This window comes from Bactrocera tryoni, chromosome 3, assembly GCF_016617805.1.
Source record: "Bactrocera tryoni isolate S06 chromosome 3, CSIRO_BtryS06_freeze2, whole genome shotgun sequence".
In the NCBI taxonomy this organism is placed as follows: domain Eukaryota; kingdom Metazoa; phylum Arthropoda; class Insecta; order Diptera; family Tephritidae; genus Bactrocera; species Bactrocera tryoni.
The window spans coordinates 79,679,087-79,694,479 of NC_052501.1; the positions used below are offsets into that span (position 1 = coordinate 79,679,087).

The following is a 15,393-nucleotide window of genomic DNA, read 5'->3' on the forward strand; positions in this document are numbered from 1 at the left end:
TATATTTTTGATATAATTAAAATCTGAAATGTAGCTTAAATATAGAAATTATTTGTTCCAATATACATACATATGTATTTTATTTAATTGGAAATCATTTATCGTAATGCGAAAAAATAATATATAAAACTTAAAATTTTATAGGAGATATTTTTGCATACATTCCAATGCATCACTGTTTTATACAGTCGATGGCATGTTCATAGTTATATCGCGCTTTCATTGTAGTCAAGTTGAATGATTTGAGGTGTGGGCTGAAAGTTTTGTTGCTGTTAAATATTATTTATCAAATAATTTGGAACGCATATTTATCAAATCAAATCAAATACAGTAAACTGGCAAGAGATAAGTGAAGATATGTGAATTAAATAAGAGGCTGTGAAAAGAATGCAGTGAAGTGAAATGAAAACTATTTTGTGCCGCAGTAAAATACCATTGGTGATAGAAAATTGCAGAAAGGTAAGCAGCATAATGACGATGGATAGCATCGCTATAAAAGTGGTCCAGTGGAGTGCAAAATATAGTCAAGATAACAGATGGACAATTATAAATACGCATTACCATTCTACTCGTGCTGGAAAATAATTGAAAATCGATACGTATGTTTGAAATATGTACGCTTCAATGAAAAAATTATTAAGTTTTAGCTGGTACGTTTGTAAAAGAAGTACACAAGAGCGCGATATACGCCTCATAATTAGTCCATCGTCCGCAAAACCTCATTCATAAAGCAAAAACTCTACCTACCGGTCTGCGAAAAGGAATACTGCAACTGCGCATGATTAGATTTTCTGCTACTACCATACTACCTACACCGTATAAGTATGATACTGCTATTGACAGCAACTGCAAAGTAATTTGGTGTATCATAATCTTTGGAAGACAGAAATCAGGGTGCACACTGCTCCAGTTGAGTTGATTTTCAATGGATTAAGAGTAATTTGCGGTTGGTCAGAATTAATGTTTGTGATGTGCGGTTTGTGGGTCAGAAATTTATACCGTCTGTTTGAATTAAAAATGTAGCAATTTAAAGTACAAGTTTTGTGCAGCAGATATTCTTAATGAAACAAGTGAAAATCTATATACTTACAGAAACTACAAATTCATAAAGCTCTTTATAAAATATTTTTATTAAATTTAAATATTTGTATTAAAAACATCAATTGCTCACTGTATAACAATGGTGGCGTGCACACTTAAACGAACATATTTAGCGAAAAAATAGAAAAAAGAGATTATAAAAAAATTATCATTAAAACCGAAATACCAGAATTATTTTAAGCCGATGACGCTTACCTATTTGTTTTGCATAAACACCTGACAAGTTGAGCTCGGCAGCTATTCAGAAGCTGGCAAACGTGTAGCAAAACGCGTAAACTGGAAATTTCATCGGGAATTTTTGTATTAAATTACATTAATTACATTTAGTAACAATAATTATAGGTACTCTCGTTTATCACTCGTTAGAATGTCAAATCAAGAAAGAGAAATGAAATAATAATCCGCTAGCGATTAAAAGGCGTACAATCAGCGAAGCGCGTTGCATAGCATCGTTTTGGATAGCAGCGCTGCGCATCACAACAGTCTCACAGAGAGATCTCTGTTTGTAAACAGTTCAGTATGCCATTGTCGCCGTAATTAGAGGAAATGATGTCACCAAGCTATTTTGACTTCTCGCCCATACTAAACACTCCCCTCGCCATTATATTGTGATTTTGCTATTTTTCGCCTGATCAATATTTTGTTTTTGTATTAAACGCAAAGAAACGTGTGTTGAAATTTTGCTGTTTTTTTTTTGTATTTTAAATTTTTTGTGTGATGAATAATTTTTGGACACACGGCACAACAACACATCCCAAATATATGAAGTTTTGAAATCAGCAGACGCCTACATGCCAACTACTGGCACATGAAGATGTATGCATAGTGCAATGATTGTTCCACCTATGAAATTTTACAAATTTAGAAGAGTGGGTAGATGATAAAGAAGAAACAAATAAATGTACATTTGTACGTCAGAAGCGGTTGACTGGCGCCTTCTGGGAAGCTTCTATATTAGGAAATAGTTTTTAATAGTAATTTAGTAACATTATTTCTGAATTATCTACATAAGACATATGTAATGATTGACAGTTTTATTTCATATGTATGTTCGTATGTTTATCTGTGTATTTCAAAATTGTCCCTATTCTTCGCAGTTCAATCTTGCTGATTTATGTAGGTATGTATAACAACCTATCTGTATCAAGGTTTTACATGTAACTGTAAGGCAATGCCTTTATTTTCCCATGAATAATATTTCTAATTGTCTGTTTTCTAATGCAATTTACACATTTATAAATGTCACAAATCAATATTTGTCCACGGACATATTGCTGCATTTGAATATCAGTGGGTGAATGTTGTAGCATTCGAACAGTTTTAAGGCTGCACTCATTGGCATTCTTCAGTAAAACAATGCATATATGAATGTATCACATATATGTATGTATGTATTACATATATGTATGTATATACTATATTTAATATGTAACAAATGTTTACGTTTATGTGTGTATTTAATTTTAAATTATATGAATAAGTCAAACATAATAGCAGTCTTATTATACCCTGAACAAGGTATATTGAGTTTGACAGGTAGTTTGTAACACCTAGAAAGACCGTCAGAGATCCTATAAAGTATATGTATAAAATATGTATAAAAATAAAACTGATCGACGTGAGGAGCTATGCCGGTTTAGCTATGTGTGCATTTAGATATTTTTATACCCTTTTATGTTATAAAAAATTAACGTGTGAAGGGTATAACCATATATGTAACTTCGGTGCAGGTGAAGTTAATGGTTTTTCTTGTTTTATTTATGTTACCATCAAATTACTTCGACTTTATATAAGATTTAAATAATATATTCGGTTTTCTTAATTTATTTTCAGTATTTGCTCCACATTAAAGTAAACGCAGCAAAAATTTAATAAAAAAAAATATTCTTTCCATAAAAGCCTTATACTTTGCAACGCCTGAAATGGAACTGGAATCGAGTATAGCTATTCTGCAGGATTTACGTTTGCAGACATTTGATTCAATACGTTTTGCTTCTTACCGCACGGCCTCAAAATTGCGTTATATACAAAAGTCGACAAATCTACACTTGGTCGATATATGGAATGTAATTGAGGCATTCCGTGAGAATGGTTTGAATACATTAGAGCCACAAAGCGAAGTGAGCGTGGCAAGATTAGAGACACTCGTTTCATCACTCTATCATAACCTCAATAAACGTCTTCCAACGGCCCAGCAAGTTCCCGTTGATTCGAAGGCCGGCCTCTTGCTCAATTGGCTTTTAGCAGCGTATACAAGGTGAGTAGCAAACAAAGTCCTTATGTTCCAAGTAACTGGTTAACTTTTTGATTTTTAGCGATAATTCTGGCAAAATTCGCGTTTTCTCAATCAAGGTGGCGTTGGCGACTATGTGCTCCGGAAAATTAGTGGATAAATTGAGATGTAAGTCGAAAAAATAAAATTTTATTTATTAATTAATTTTACTGTACATATTATTATAGAAAACTTTTTGTGCGTCCTGGCTTGTCATTCTTGTATTATATAATGCTATGAGCATGTTGCCGGCAACTCTTTCAACTTGTAGTGTTGCTTTATTAACATTTTGTTTGTTTTTATCATTTTTAAGCTTTTATTTTCTTTTAATCAACACTAATTTTGTATAATTTACAATTTATAATAATTATTTGCATTCATCCCTTTCCAGATATTTTTTCGCAAATATCTGATGGCGCTGGTCAATTAGTACCTTGGAAATTGGGCGAATTTCTACGTGAAGTGTTGGCTTTGCCTGCGGCTGTATATGAATCTCCTACATTCCATTATAAAGACGGCTTGGAGGAGGAAATATTTCCAGCTGAGAATAAGGTCACAGTGAATGATTTCATGGCAACACTTATGTCTGAACCGGGTCCATCGTGCCTTGTTTGGTTGCCGTTGTTGCATCGTTTGGCCACTGTTGAGACAATTGTACATCCGACTATCTGTTCGGTATGTCACAAGGAGAACTTTACGGGATTTCGTTATCGTTGTCAGCGGTGCCACGCCTACCAATTATGTCAAGAGTGTTTTTGGCACGGCAAGACATCACTGAATCATCAGAATGATCACGAAGTCAAAGAATATTCGAGTTATAAATCGCCCAGTAAGCAGATCGGCCATTCGTTGCGCAAGAGCTTCCGATGCGTGCCCGAGAAGACGACACAAGTGTTGCCACGATTCCCCGAACATCCCGAAAAGACTTTGAATCTCTCGCATATTGTACCGCCATCACCCCTACCATCACACAATGGTTTCACGGATCCGCCACTGCTGCACGGCGGTGTGCCAGGTGGCGCACATAGTGGTGGCCTGTTGTACGATCGCTCCAGTACGTTAGATTCACGTGCCACTGGACGCAGTCTTGACAGTGCCACCGGTGCTAGCATGTCACGCATGGCCACCGCTTCGGCCAACGATGAGGAGCATCGTTTAATTGCACGCTATGCCGCACGTCTTGCCCAGGAAAATCGTGCTGTAAGTTGGAAACTTTTATATCATATATTTTTTTCTCTAATAATCAATTTTTTTACTTTACTCAATTGCAGCCGGTCAATGCTGGTAACGTTGATAACGCCAGTAGTATCGGTTCGGATAATTCGCGTGCGCAACGTGAACTTATCGCTCAACTGGAATCCAAAAATAAAGAGATAATGCGTGAAATAGCCAGACTTCGTCGTCAACAAGAAGTTGAGCAAATCACACCAGAAAATCCGGCGCTTATAAATGAGCTACGCGCATTGCGTCAACGCAAGGGTGAGCTGGAAGGTCATTTGGGCGCATTGCAGGACTCGCGTCGTCAACTAATGGAACAGTTGGAAGGACTCATGCGTATGCTAAAGAATCAGCAAACAACCTCACCTCGCTCCACACCCAATTCCAGTCCACGTTCGGGCAAATCACCACCCATGCCCGGTGGCATAGGTGCCGTAAATGCAATTGTGGGCGGTGCTAATTCACTTAATATTGCTGCAATGCATTCGCAACAAGGCCAAGCACCGGCACATTCTTTAATTGGCATGGCAGGCGCTGGTGGTGGCGGAGGCGGCCGCCCTTCGCAGCAACAATTGCTGCAGGCACAACAGACTGGCGCGTTACAAGGCTCACAACAACAACAACAGTCATTCAATACAAGCCAACTGGAGCAATTGAATCAAATAAGCAATGAAGTGCGTTCAGCATTTACAGGCAACACGAGCTCAAGTAAGTGCACATACAATAATGCAAACGTATTGCGATAAGATATTTTTTATGCTATTATCCATGGTTGGCGTTAAGAAAATGCCGCAAAACATAAAATAAAAGTCTGATACTTAAAATAAAGCGATTTTTGGGAATTAAAAAAATTTATTGCTGTACGAATTTTAAGTTTTATGTATACATATACATATTTTAAGGGTACACTGTAAAAAATTTTAAGATAAAAGTAAATAATTTTTGAGAACACGCAATCTCCGTCGGCGCTAAAAAAGGATCCTCTATAGTTGCAGTGTTTCTGGCCTTCTTCGTGAGTGAAAATGCTCACTAGAAGATATTGTCCGTAGAATGACCTAAACTTTAGATGGCTGTAACTCAAAAGCCATTTCAGATATTGATTTAAAATTTTAGTTTATTTTTTAAAGGCATAACCTATCGAAATACGAATTTTTTTTAATTTAAAACCTCTTAGGTCCTTGCTGACAAAGATCAAGTCGTTGTATCTTTCAGCGACATATTTTAACAGTGTGTAATCGTTTTTTGTCATTAGCCAAATTTATCGAAAATATTAATGGTGTCCATATGCTATTTACGCTCGTTAAGCAATGTCACTTGCCGATCGCCTAAGCTTTATTAATCAATCATTTTTAAGGAATATGACGTAAAAATGATATCGCTTTAGTAATTGCTTTTTAAGTGTATGTTTTAAGCCATATTTACATTTTGTGGGTTTTCTTCAATTATTGATAAATCTACTCTGCGGGCACACGATCTAGTCCCTCTTAATGCGATTTACGCCAGTTGGCGTGCGATTTATCACTTTTTAAGTTATGGGGAAACGAAAACACATTCGCTACTTCGGTGTTCATACTCGTATGTGTCTACATTTGTACTTCAATCATTAGAATTTCTCAGACCACTTTTTACTAAATTTTATGAATAACACACAGTACTCGTTTAGTAAATGTTATACATCTTTATGTCTTACTGTCACCATATCTGCATGTATTTTGCTCATACATTTGTATGTATGTGCGCACACAACTATCGCATCCAACCGATGGCGCCTCGCAGCCTTCATGCTTAATCCCATGGCTGAGATAAATGACGCTGCTGATAATATAACATCGGCACTTTCGAATTTGGTAAACGATTTAAATGCAGGTAAATGCCATCTACAGCCGCATACCCACAATCACATATGTACATACAGGTTGAGTTCAGTACCTTCCCACTGGCAGTGCGTGTACCATGTGCACTTGTAGGCGAGCAAATGTAAACAAGTCATCATCAGTAATTGAATACATGCGATTTCTGCTTCACCGTTATTCAGCTAATTTGTCACCTTATCAACGCCGGCATCGACACTTTATCACACTCCGCATTTGTTTATGTCAGCTTAGTAGTTTAAGTAAGTAGACTTAATTTGCTTCACGCTCCTATCGAATTCGCATAACTTTGTATGCTAAAGAAAAAAAGAAAATATAATTTCTGTGCTTTCAGTGTTAAAACGAGTTGCACACTTTTTCAGGACCAACTGCGTTACCCACGCAACCTCGCTTTATTATGCCGCTCGGTAAGTTCTGTAGTTCGGTTTAGTAAGCTTTTGGCATAATAAATTTGGTTGTTGCTTTGTTAAGATGCTAATTAATAATACTGTCTCGTATTCGAATTATGTCAATATTAAAGCAACTATAAAAATATATCTCTTTAATTCGTATAAAATCGTTGCACAGTGGTGCAAAATGATAAAAAAATAAATATTTTTTTTTTTTTCATTCAATATTTTAAAATAAATTTATAAAATGCAGTTCTAAAAGTTAGGCTCCCGTTGTGTCGGTTGACCAGCGACATTCCCACGACGGTCGGGTCTATGTAACCGAAGTTAATCAGGAATTATATCCGGCGAAGGGTTAACAAGTCGGCAACCTTCCTCCAAATTATTTTGTTTTCTGCTGCTAAATTGACAACAATTAGTCTTCCGCATTCTGTGTAATTTCATAACCTCAAAATCTTCATATCTAGCGCATCTGAAAGGGTTATATCCACTTGCTAGTTAGAAATAACGCGTTTTTTAGACAATTTATTCTGTTAATGCATTTTATTTAATAAGTAAATTAAAAGTTATACATTTAAAGAGTTTAATGCACTTTAATAATCGGCAATTCATTTAAAAAAATTTTGGAATCCCTCAATTTTTTTTCAGAGGGGTTTAAAAATCGAAATTATTATCAAAAAAACTTATGCCTTCGATTATTATCTCACAATATATCGAAGAAAATCGTGTTTAATTCGATTGGTCCAGTCGTTTCGAAGAAATTATCCTCCCCGACTTTGAAAATAGAGTTTCAAGAAAAACGCGTTAACACATCTCCGTAACTATTTGCTGGATCCACTTCAAATTTCTGTAAATATTCTGAAATATAAGTAAATTCGATAAACATATACATATGCAAACAAGTTGAAATCTCTTACCTAACCTAACCTATAATATTGAATGTAGTCGAAAAAGTCTTTTCGCATTTCTAATCAAACTTCAACTTATTTTTTTATATTTATACTAATAAATAAATAAACAAATATGTACCATTTTGGTCGACCACTTGATTGATAGCACTGGAGATATATGTACGACTGCAACAACATCTATTGACAAAATACAAAAAGACTTTGTATGAAAATGTTGCTATTACATCTCTTAATATCCCAACTTCTTTTTATAAAATGTGTATTAAAGAGTACAATAAATACAATTATTGTAAAAAATAATAAAAGAAGTTTTAAGAAATCCGCCCGAAAGTGAGAATCTGAGACCAATACCCTCGAAAAACTGATCCACTGTGCAACGAGTAGGAAGAGCAGTTACGCATTCATACAAAAATTTATAAATTTCATCAATACTAAACTCAGTGCATACGCAACCGTTAAAGGCAAAAAGATGAAAACATGAATTCTTAGAATTTTCACCAAAACAACTTTTCCTATGCTCTCAACTTTATTTTAGACTACTTTCCTAATAGACGACGTAAAAAGCATTGCAATTGTAAAAATACAAATAACGACTTATAACTTCTTCCATTCTTTACCTAACTCTTTACCGAACTAACTACTACAAATAAATGAAAAAAAACACACATATACAAACACACGCGCATTTAAATGTGTCCTCGCCTGTCATTTATTGGCGTATTTGTGCCAAACTTTTCCATAAACAACTTCATTTGCAAACAAAAAACAACAAAATCCAATTAAAATACAAAAACAAACTAACGAAAAACAGATATGCGTCACGTTGTGGGTGGTGAATCAACACCAATCGATGAAGCGTTGACTGGCGCGTCGACAACGGCGCCGAACGATAACGCAGATGTTGATGAGGAGGAGCGTTGTCTCTTTGAGAATGTCTTCCAAACCGATGAAGAGTACAAATGGTTGGACGATTGCGAACGTCGTACACGCAGTCAACGTATTATGTGCTACAAACATTATCCCGACATTTTAATTGATGATGAGCAAGCCGGTTTTCCGGCGCTACACGAAATCGGCGAGACTATCGATGAAATGCAACTGATTATGCATGCGTTGATTATGAAATATAGTATGAGCTTGTGAAGTGTTCCTTTGTCACTGCTAAGAAGAGTTTGTTTTTAAAGGTAAAATATGTAGAGAATGCCCAGCTGATAGTTAAGCCGTAAAAAAATTTAGAAAATATTATTAGTTGGATTATATTGTATTATTATACCGTGTTTATACGTACGACATCATATATCTATCGTCAAAGTAAAGTTTAGGGGATCGATAAGCACTGACCAGGCACCGTGCACGATTTTCTTTTATAGAACTAGCTTTCCGCGAGATTAGAGCCAGCTAACAGCCAGCTTCCCGTGAGATTACATTATGACTGTTAATGCACTGTCACCCAAGCACTGACCAGGCACCGTGCCTGCAGTTCTTTTATAGAGCCAGCTTCCCGCGAGTTTGCATTATGACTGTTAAATCACTGTCACCCAAGCACAGACCAGGCACCGTGGCTTCTTTTCTTTTATAGAGCCAACTAACAGCCATCTTCCTGCGAGTTTACATTATGACTGTTAAATCACTGTCACCCAAGTACTGACCAGGGACGGTGCCTGCGTTTCTTTTATAGAGTCAGCTTCCCGCGAGATTACATTATGACTGTTAAATCACTGTCACCCAAGCACTGAACAGGCACCGTGCCTGCGTTTCTTTTATAGAGCCAGCCTGCAGCCAGCTAACAGCCAGCTTACCGTGAGGACACCTCACGACTGTTAAATCACAGCACTTCACGGCGGGGCAGTCACCTAAGCACTGGCCAGGTACGGTGCTTGCATTTCTTTTATACAGCCAGCTAACAGCCAGCTTACCGTGATTACACCTCACGACTGTTAAATCACAGCACTTCACGGCGGGGCAGTCACCTAAGCACTGACCAGGCACGGTGCCTGCGTTTCTTTTATAGAGCCAGCTTCCCGCGAGATTACATTCTGACTGTTAAATCACTGTCACCCAAGCAATGACCAGGCACAGTGCCCGCTTTTCTTTTATAGATCCAGCGAACAGCCAGCTTCCCGCGAGTTTACATTATGACTGTTAAATCACTGTCACCCAAGTACTGACCAGGCACGGTGCCTGCGTTTCTTTTATAGAGCCAGCCTGCAGCCAGCTTAGCGTGAGAACACCTCATGACTGTTAAATCCCAGCACTTCACGGCGGGACAGTCACCTAAGCACTGGCCAGGTACGGTGCTTGCATTTCTTTTATACAGCCAGCTAACAGCCAGCTTACCGTGAGGACACCTCACGACTGTTAAATCACAGCACTTCACGGCGGGGCAGTCACCTAAGCACTGACCAGGCACGGTGCTTGCGTTTCTTTTATAGAGCCAGCTTCCCGCGAGATTACATTATCACTGTTAAAGCACATCACATATTACTCATGTGCATATTATTTTGAGGATCAAGAGCTATTGTGCTACACATGTGATCGCACAATATTGAGTGCCTACTGTAATGCTTGCATTTATTCCGGTTAAGTCGTAAGTTTAGTATTATAAGAGTTAGTATTAACCACAGTGATTTGTGCGTTTTCGCCCAGAAAACATTATGCCTTTTGTAGGATTTCTGAATAATAATTCTGTATTGTAAATTGCATTATAATCATGAAGCAAGCGGATAAAAAGTTGTCACGAAAGCTCATAGTAGTCATGGCTATAAACAAATAAATCATTTTATATATTTTTGATAAAATAAATTCGCATATTATTTACAGACATACACACATTTGTACATAAAATATATAATCACTGAAATTTCGGCAAATTGTGCTTTGTTGATACTTAAACCTTCGATGACGAAAAATATATATTTTTTATTGCTAATACTTTAGAAAACTAGAAAAGCTATGTATGTAGCTTTAAATTTGTTTACGACGTTTCAATATTTAATGCACTCTTTTACACTCCATTTTAAATGCGATTTTACAGACTTTGATGAATCGCAGACTTATAGCAATGAATGGAACGTCAAGGTAAAGCATTGTCAATGTAAATTTAAAAAAATAATAATTAATCACAATAACCAAGCCAAACAAGTGCATATTTGTACATTAAACAATGTTGAAGTAAACCATGTTTAGTCCCCTTTACCATACTAGTTGCAGTCCTATTGTTCTTCTTTCACCCATTTCTGCTCACAACTCGTAAAATAACCTAAAAAATGTCTTAAGGGCGTTTCAGACAGCCGCTTAATTGAGTCAATTAGCACTTTATTGCGAAATGTTGTTTTATTGTTTTGACAACTATTTGGCTAAATTAACTGCCTGTCTGAATCCCCTTTCGAATTTTGAAAATATTTTCAATATTCATACTTGAACTTGTTTTAAATTGTTGAACTAGGCCACAGCCATATTCATTTAAGTATTGTATTTATTGTAAATAAATAAATTTATGAAACGAAAAATTCAAATTATAGTCTAAGCCCTTCATTAAGCCTTATGTAGTTAACGCATTGATTGTAAATATGATCATTAGTGTATATAAATAATAGAAAAATTGCTATTGTTGCTATTGTTGTATGTGTTTGTTTCCAAAAATGTTAAACCTTAATATTTATTACTGCTTTTTCTCACTCTCTTCCAGACAAATGCGAGTAATCACTGGCAGGAACAGTTTGCCCAATGGCGTTTACAATTTCAAAATGACTAAAAGCCAACCAAGGAATACCAAGAATATAATAAAAGTGACGGCGGCGGCGTTTACGTTTACATTTTTTTTTACTAAGATTTATTTAAACAACAATCAAGTCTTTACAACTACTTACAAAGGAGGAAAAGTTAATAAAAAATGAATTAAAATACTATAAAATGCCGAAATAAAATTATATACATAAATGCTACATTATATTACGTGAGGGAACTATTTATTTACTTTAATTTAACTATAAATGTGCGAACTTGAACTTGAATTTGATTTTAGTATGGTTTTTGAGTGTTATATTTAAAGTTTTTTTTTGTCTCTTGTTTTGTTTGATAAACGAATGCTAACTTAATTGCAAGTGGTAACAACATGTACTTACTTATAACTTATAATTCTAATAATTGAGCAGTAAAAAAAGCAAAAAACTAAATACTTGTAATAAATTAAGACAAGCTAAAATAAAGACTCATAAAGAAATACTACAACTGCATATGTGTATGATAAAATTATAGTAAAAAAGCAACAAAAAAAAACTAAACAAATTGATATTCTAAATTTAAAGCTTGTATTAATTTTAATTAAGCAAATTCGCAATGAGTTTTAAGCGTTAAAGAATGCAAATTTGTATGGTGGACATTTTGAAAGACTAAAATAGTTGAGATTTGCCTGAAAATATTTTTGCTTTATTATTGTTGGTGGCTATTAGTATAAACGTTTTTAAGGGATATTGTTTTATTTTTCTTTATGCGAACACCAAGTATATGTGAGTGTAAAATTGTATGTATTTGCAACATTATGCCACAATAGAAGACGACTTTTTGTTTTTATTTTGCATAAATTGAAATATATTTATATGTAAGTTGAACCAGTGTAGTAAAAATTAAATGAAATTATCAAGCTATTTACTATTACACTGATTTTATTGTAATGGTGTTTGTTTTTTAAATTTGTATTTCAAAAATAGCAGTTTTTGCGGCAATTTAAAGCTATTTACAAGCGTAGCTATGACAAATTTTTTGTTAAAATTGTTATAAAATAAAAATAAAATTAATTTGAATACAAAATGAAATTTCAAATTTAAACGCGCCTATAAGTGTGCTTCTAAATTTTTGAATTTTGTATATTTGGTTGATTGTGTTAATAATACAGTGTGCAAACAGAAATATTTTTGCTCAAAATTAAATAAAATGTTTATAATGTGTGGTTTAATTTTTTTATTTTAATTTTGTTCTTTTTATTTATATTTATGTAATTTTTTTATTGTTATTTTATTTATTTTTTATCCTTTTATTAGTTTTTAATTTTTTATATAACATTAATTTATTTGTTTGTTTTTTAAATTATTTTTTTTTCGTTTTAATTTTTCTTCTTTAGTATTATTACAAATTACTTTTTTTATATTTTTGTTTCATATCAATTTTTTTGTTTTTTGTTAAAAATAATGTCATTTTTATTTATTGTATATTTTCTTCAGTTTTTATTTTTCTTTTTTAATATTTTTTTGTAATATTTCAAAAACTTTTTTAATATCTTTAGTTTTTTTTTTAATTTTTATTTTATTATTATTTTTTCTATTTATTTTATTTTAGCCTTTCTATTTATTTAATTTTTTATTATTCTTTATGTACTATTTTTTCATTTTATTTTTGTTTATTTTTATATCAATTTTTTTTTGTTTTACATATTAATTGATTTATTTTATTTTATTTTATATATTTTTAATGTTTTTATTTTTTTTTGTAATATTTTAAAAATTAATATTTAATTATTTTTTAATCTTTATTATTTTTATATATTTATTTTTTTTTAATATTGTTTTTTATTTTCAAATATTAACTTTTTTAACATTTTTGTATTTACTTTTTTTGACCTTTTTATGTATATTTCTTTAATAAATTTTAAATGTAGTTTTTGGTATTAATTTTTTTATCTATAACATTTGTTTTTTGAATAAATTAAAACAAAATTTATCAAAATTAATAAAAAAAAATTAATGTGTGGATTTTAATTTAAATTGATTTTATTTTATTGCTTTTCTTTTTATTTTGTTTATTTTTGTACTATTATTTTACGTACTATTGGTTTATTTTATTTGTTTTATCATTTTAATTTTTTTACACAGTATTTTTATTTTATACATACATATATTATATTTTTTGTATCTTTTAATTTTTATACTTTTTTTTATGTATTTCTTTTAATATTTTCAAAATTGTTATTTTTTTATTTTTATATTTTAATATTTCTATTGTTTTTCGTAATTGTTGTTATTTTTATTTTTTTTCTATTCATTTAAGTATATTTTTATGTTATTATACTTTTTTTAAATGTATATTTCAATTTTTTATTTTATTTCATTTATTTTAGTTTTTTCATTTTTTTTATTTTTTTTATTCGTATTTTTTTTTTTTTTTTAATTTTATAATTTTTTAAAATGTAAATTGTGATTTTCGATTTAATACCCGTCTTATATGGAAAGCATATGTATGTATGTATAAAACACTGTATATAGTATATAGTGTTATATACAATGATATAGTCTAAAAGGCATTTTAAAGTATATTTAGAGAATATTTGGATACATCATTTTACAGTACAGTTTTTACATATTGTTTGTTGAATTATCTTTTTTAAAGCTTTAATTCCATTCTTGTCGATTTGGTTTAGAAGCAAAAGTGAAGTATAGACATCTGTTAAAATTATGTAAATAATTCTTTTATCTCAACGCACTTATAAAATTAAAGTCACCAACATGTTTCAGGCAAATCTGACATAATCATTGAATGCGCCTGCGCAGCGCGATGAGACACATACACACTAACACATACAAATGTATTAATATTGTAGCTACCAAAGTTTGCAGTCTACACGGGTCCAAGAAAAAACTAAAAAAATTTGTACTGAAAATATGAAAGAAACAGGAATAATTATTATATATATAAATATAGACTTTTATGGTGTGTAGTATATGCGGGTTCAATATTACAATATTTTACGGCTAATGCTCGTTAAAACAAAAATGATAAATTAAACGATGAAAAACAAACACTACAGTTGAAATTTTTAAAAGCGTTATAACTACATACATACATACATACTACACATAAACTTACATACATACTTATTAAATTTGTGAGCATACAAACAAAACATATACATACATACGTACATACATACATAAAAATTACGTGCTTATATACAAATACATATGTATATGTATGTACATATATAGTATATATAGCACAATAATCCAGTTTTACAAATTAATAAAAATAAAAGAATACGTAAATGCAAGGGATAAATTAACAACTTTGCATTTGTAAGCGAAAAATAAAAATTAACACGTTTTTGTTTTCTTTTATCTTTTAAATGTAAAAGGATGTGGGTGAGTAAACGCATATAAAATCAGATATCTTTATCGCTTGCACGAACAGATGGCCGGACGGACCGTCACCTGGATTTCAACTTTTCTCGTCGTCATTATCATTTAGCTGTACTAACATTATAACGAGAGGAGATTTGATTGTTAGATTTGAAATTTGGATTACATTATTGTGAAGCTACGCTCCCTTCAGTGAACACAGGTTTTTTGGTTAAATGAACTTTAAAATCTCACCTTTCCAGCACTATATGGTATGACACTATTGACAAAATACAAAAAGACTTTTTCGACTACCCAATATATCGTATATCGTATACATAGAAAGTTGAAAAATAAAACGTTATTTTGTTGTGTGTCGTTTTTTCCAACCATTTATTATATATTAAATATTTGCAGTGAATAAATTTCATTCATTTAACACATTTGTATAAATACGAATATAAAAATATAACGGTATTGATTTTACAAAAATTAAATATAATTTTTAAAGCAAATGAAATATGA

The 15,393-nt window shown here is 32.4% G+C and overlaps 1 protein-coding gene across 7 annotated transcripts; it reads left to right on the forward strand.

Annotated features, from left to right (window-relative positions):
* Positions 1-188: 188 nt before the first annotated feature.
* Positions 189-11,992, forward strand: LOC120771100 (dystrobrevin beta). 7 transcript variants are annotated; one of them, XM_040098941.1, is made up of 9 exons: positions 189-459; positions 2,935-3,358; positions 3,417-3,502; positions 3,765-4,573; positions 4,645-5,299; positions 6,368-6,457; positions 6,825-6,869; positions 8,574-8,946; positions 10,797-10,839. In XM_040098941.1, the coding sequence occupies exons 2-8, from the start codon at positions 3,024-3,026 to the stop codon at positions 8,903-8,905; spliced, it is 2,352 nt and encodes a 783-aa protein (XP_039954875.1). In that variant the 5' UTR covers positions 189-459; positions 2,935-3,023; the 3' UTR covers positions 8,906-8,946; positions 10,797-10,839. The 7 variants fall into 7 exon arrangements, with proteins under 7 accessions (XP_039954875.1, XP_039954869.1, XP_039954874.1 ...); XM_040098935.1 differs by lacking the exons at positions 6,368-6,457; positions 6,825-6,869; positions 8,574-8,946 and adding an exon at positions 11,451-11,992 and having other exon boundaries at positions 204-459; positions 10,797-10,840; XM_040098937.1 differs by lacking the exons at positions 189-459; positions 6,368-6,457; positions 6,825-6,869; positions 8,574-8,946 and adding exons at positions 513-946; positions 11,451-11,992 and having other exon boundaries at positions 10,797-10,840.
* The last annotated feature ends 3,401 nt before the right edge of the window (positions 11,993-15,393 follow it).

Excerpts from the sequence above, each read along its gene's own strand:
- LOC120771100 (XM_040098941.1), top strand. The coding sequence starts at position 3,024 with ATGGAACTGGAATCGAGTATAGCTATTCTGCAGGATTTACGTTTGCAG. Across the intron at positions 3,359-3,416 it reads CTTTTAGCAGCGTATACAAG|CGATAATTCTGGCAAAATTC; the intron begins GTGAGTAGCAAA and ends TTTGATTTTTAG. Across the intron at positions 6,870-8,573 it reads TCGCTTTATTATGCCGCTCG|ATATGCGTCACGTTGTGGGT; the intron begins GTAAGTTCTGTA and ends AACGAAAAACAG.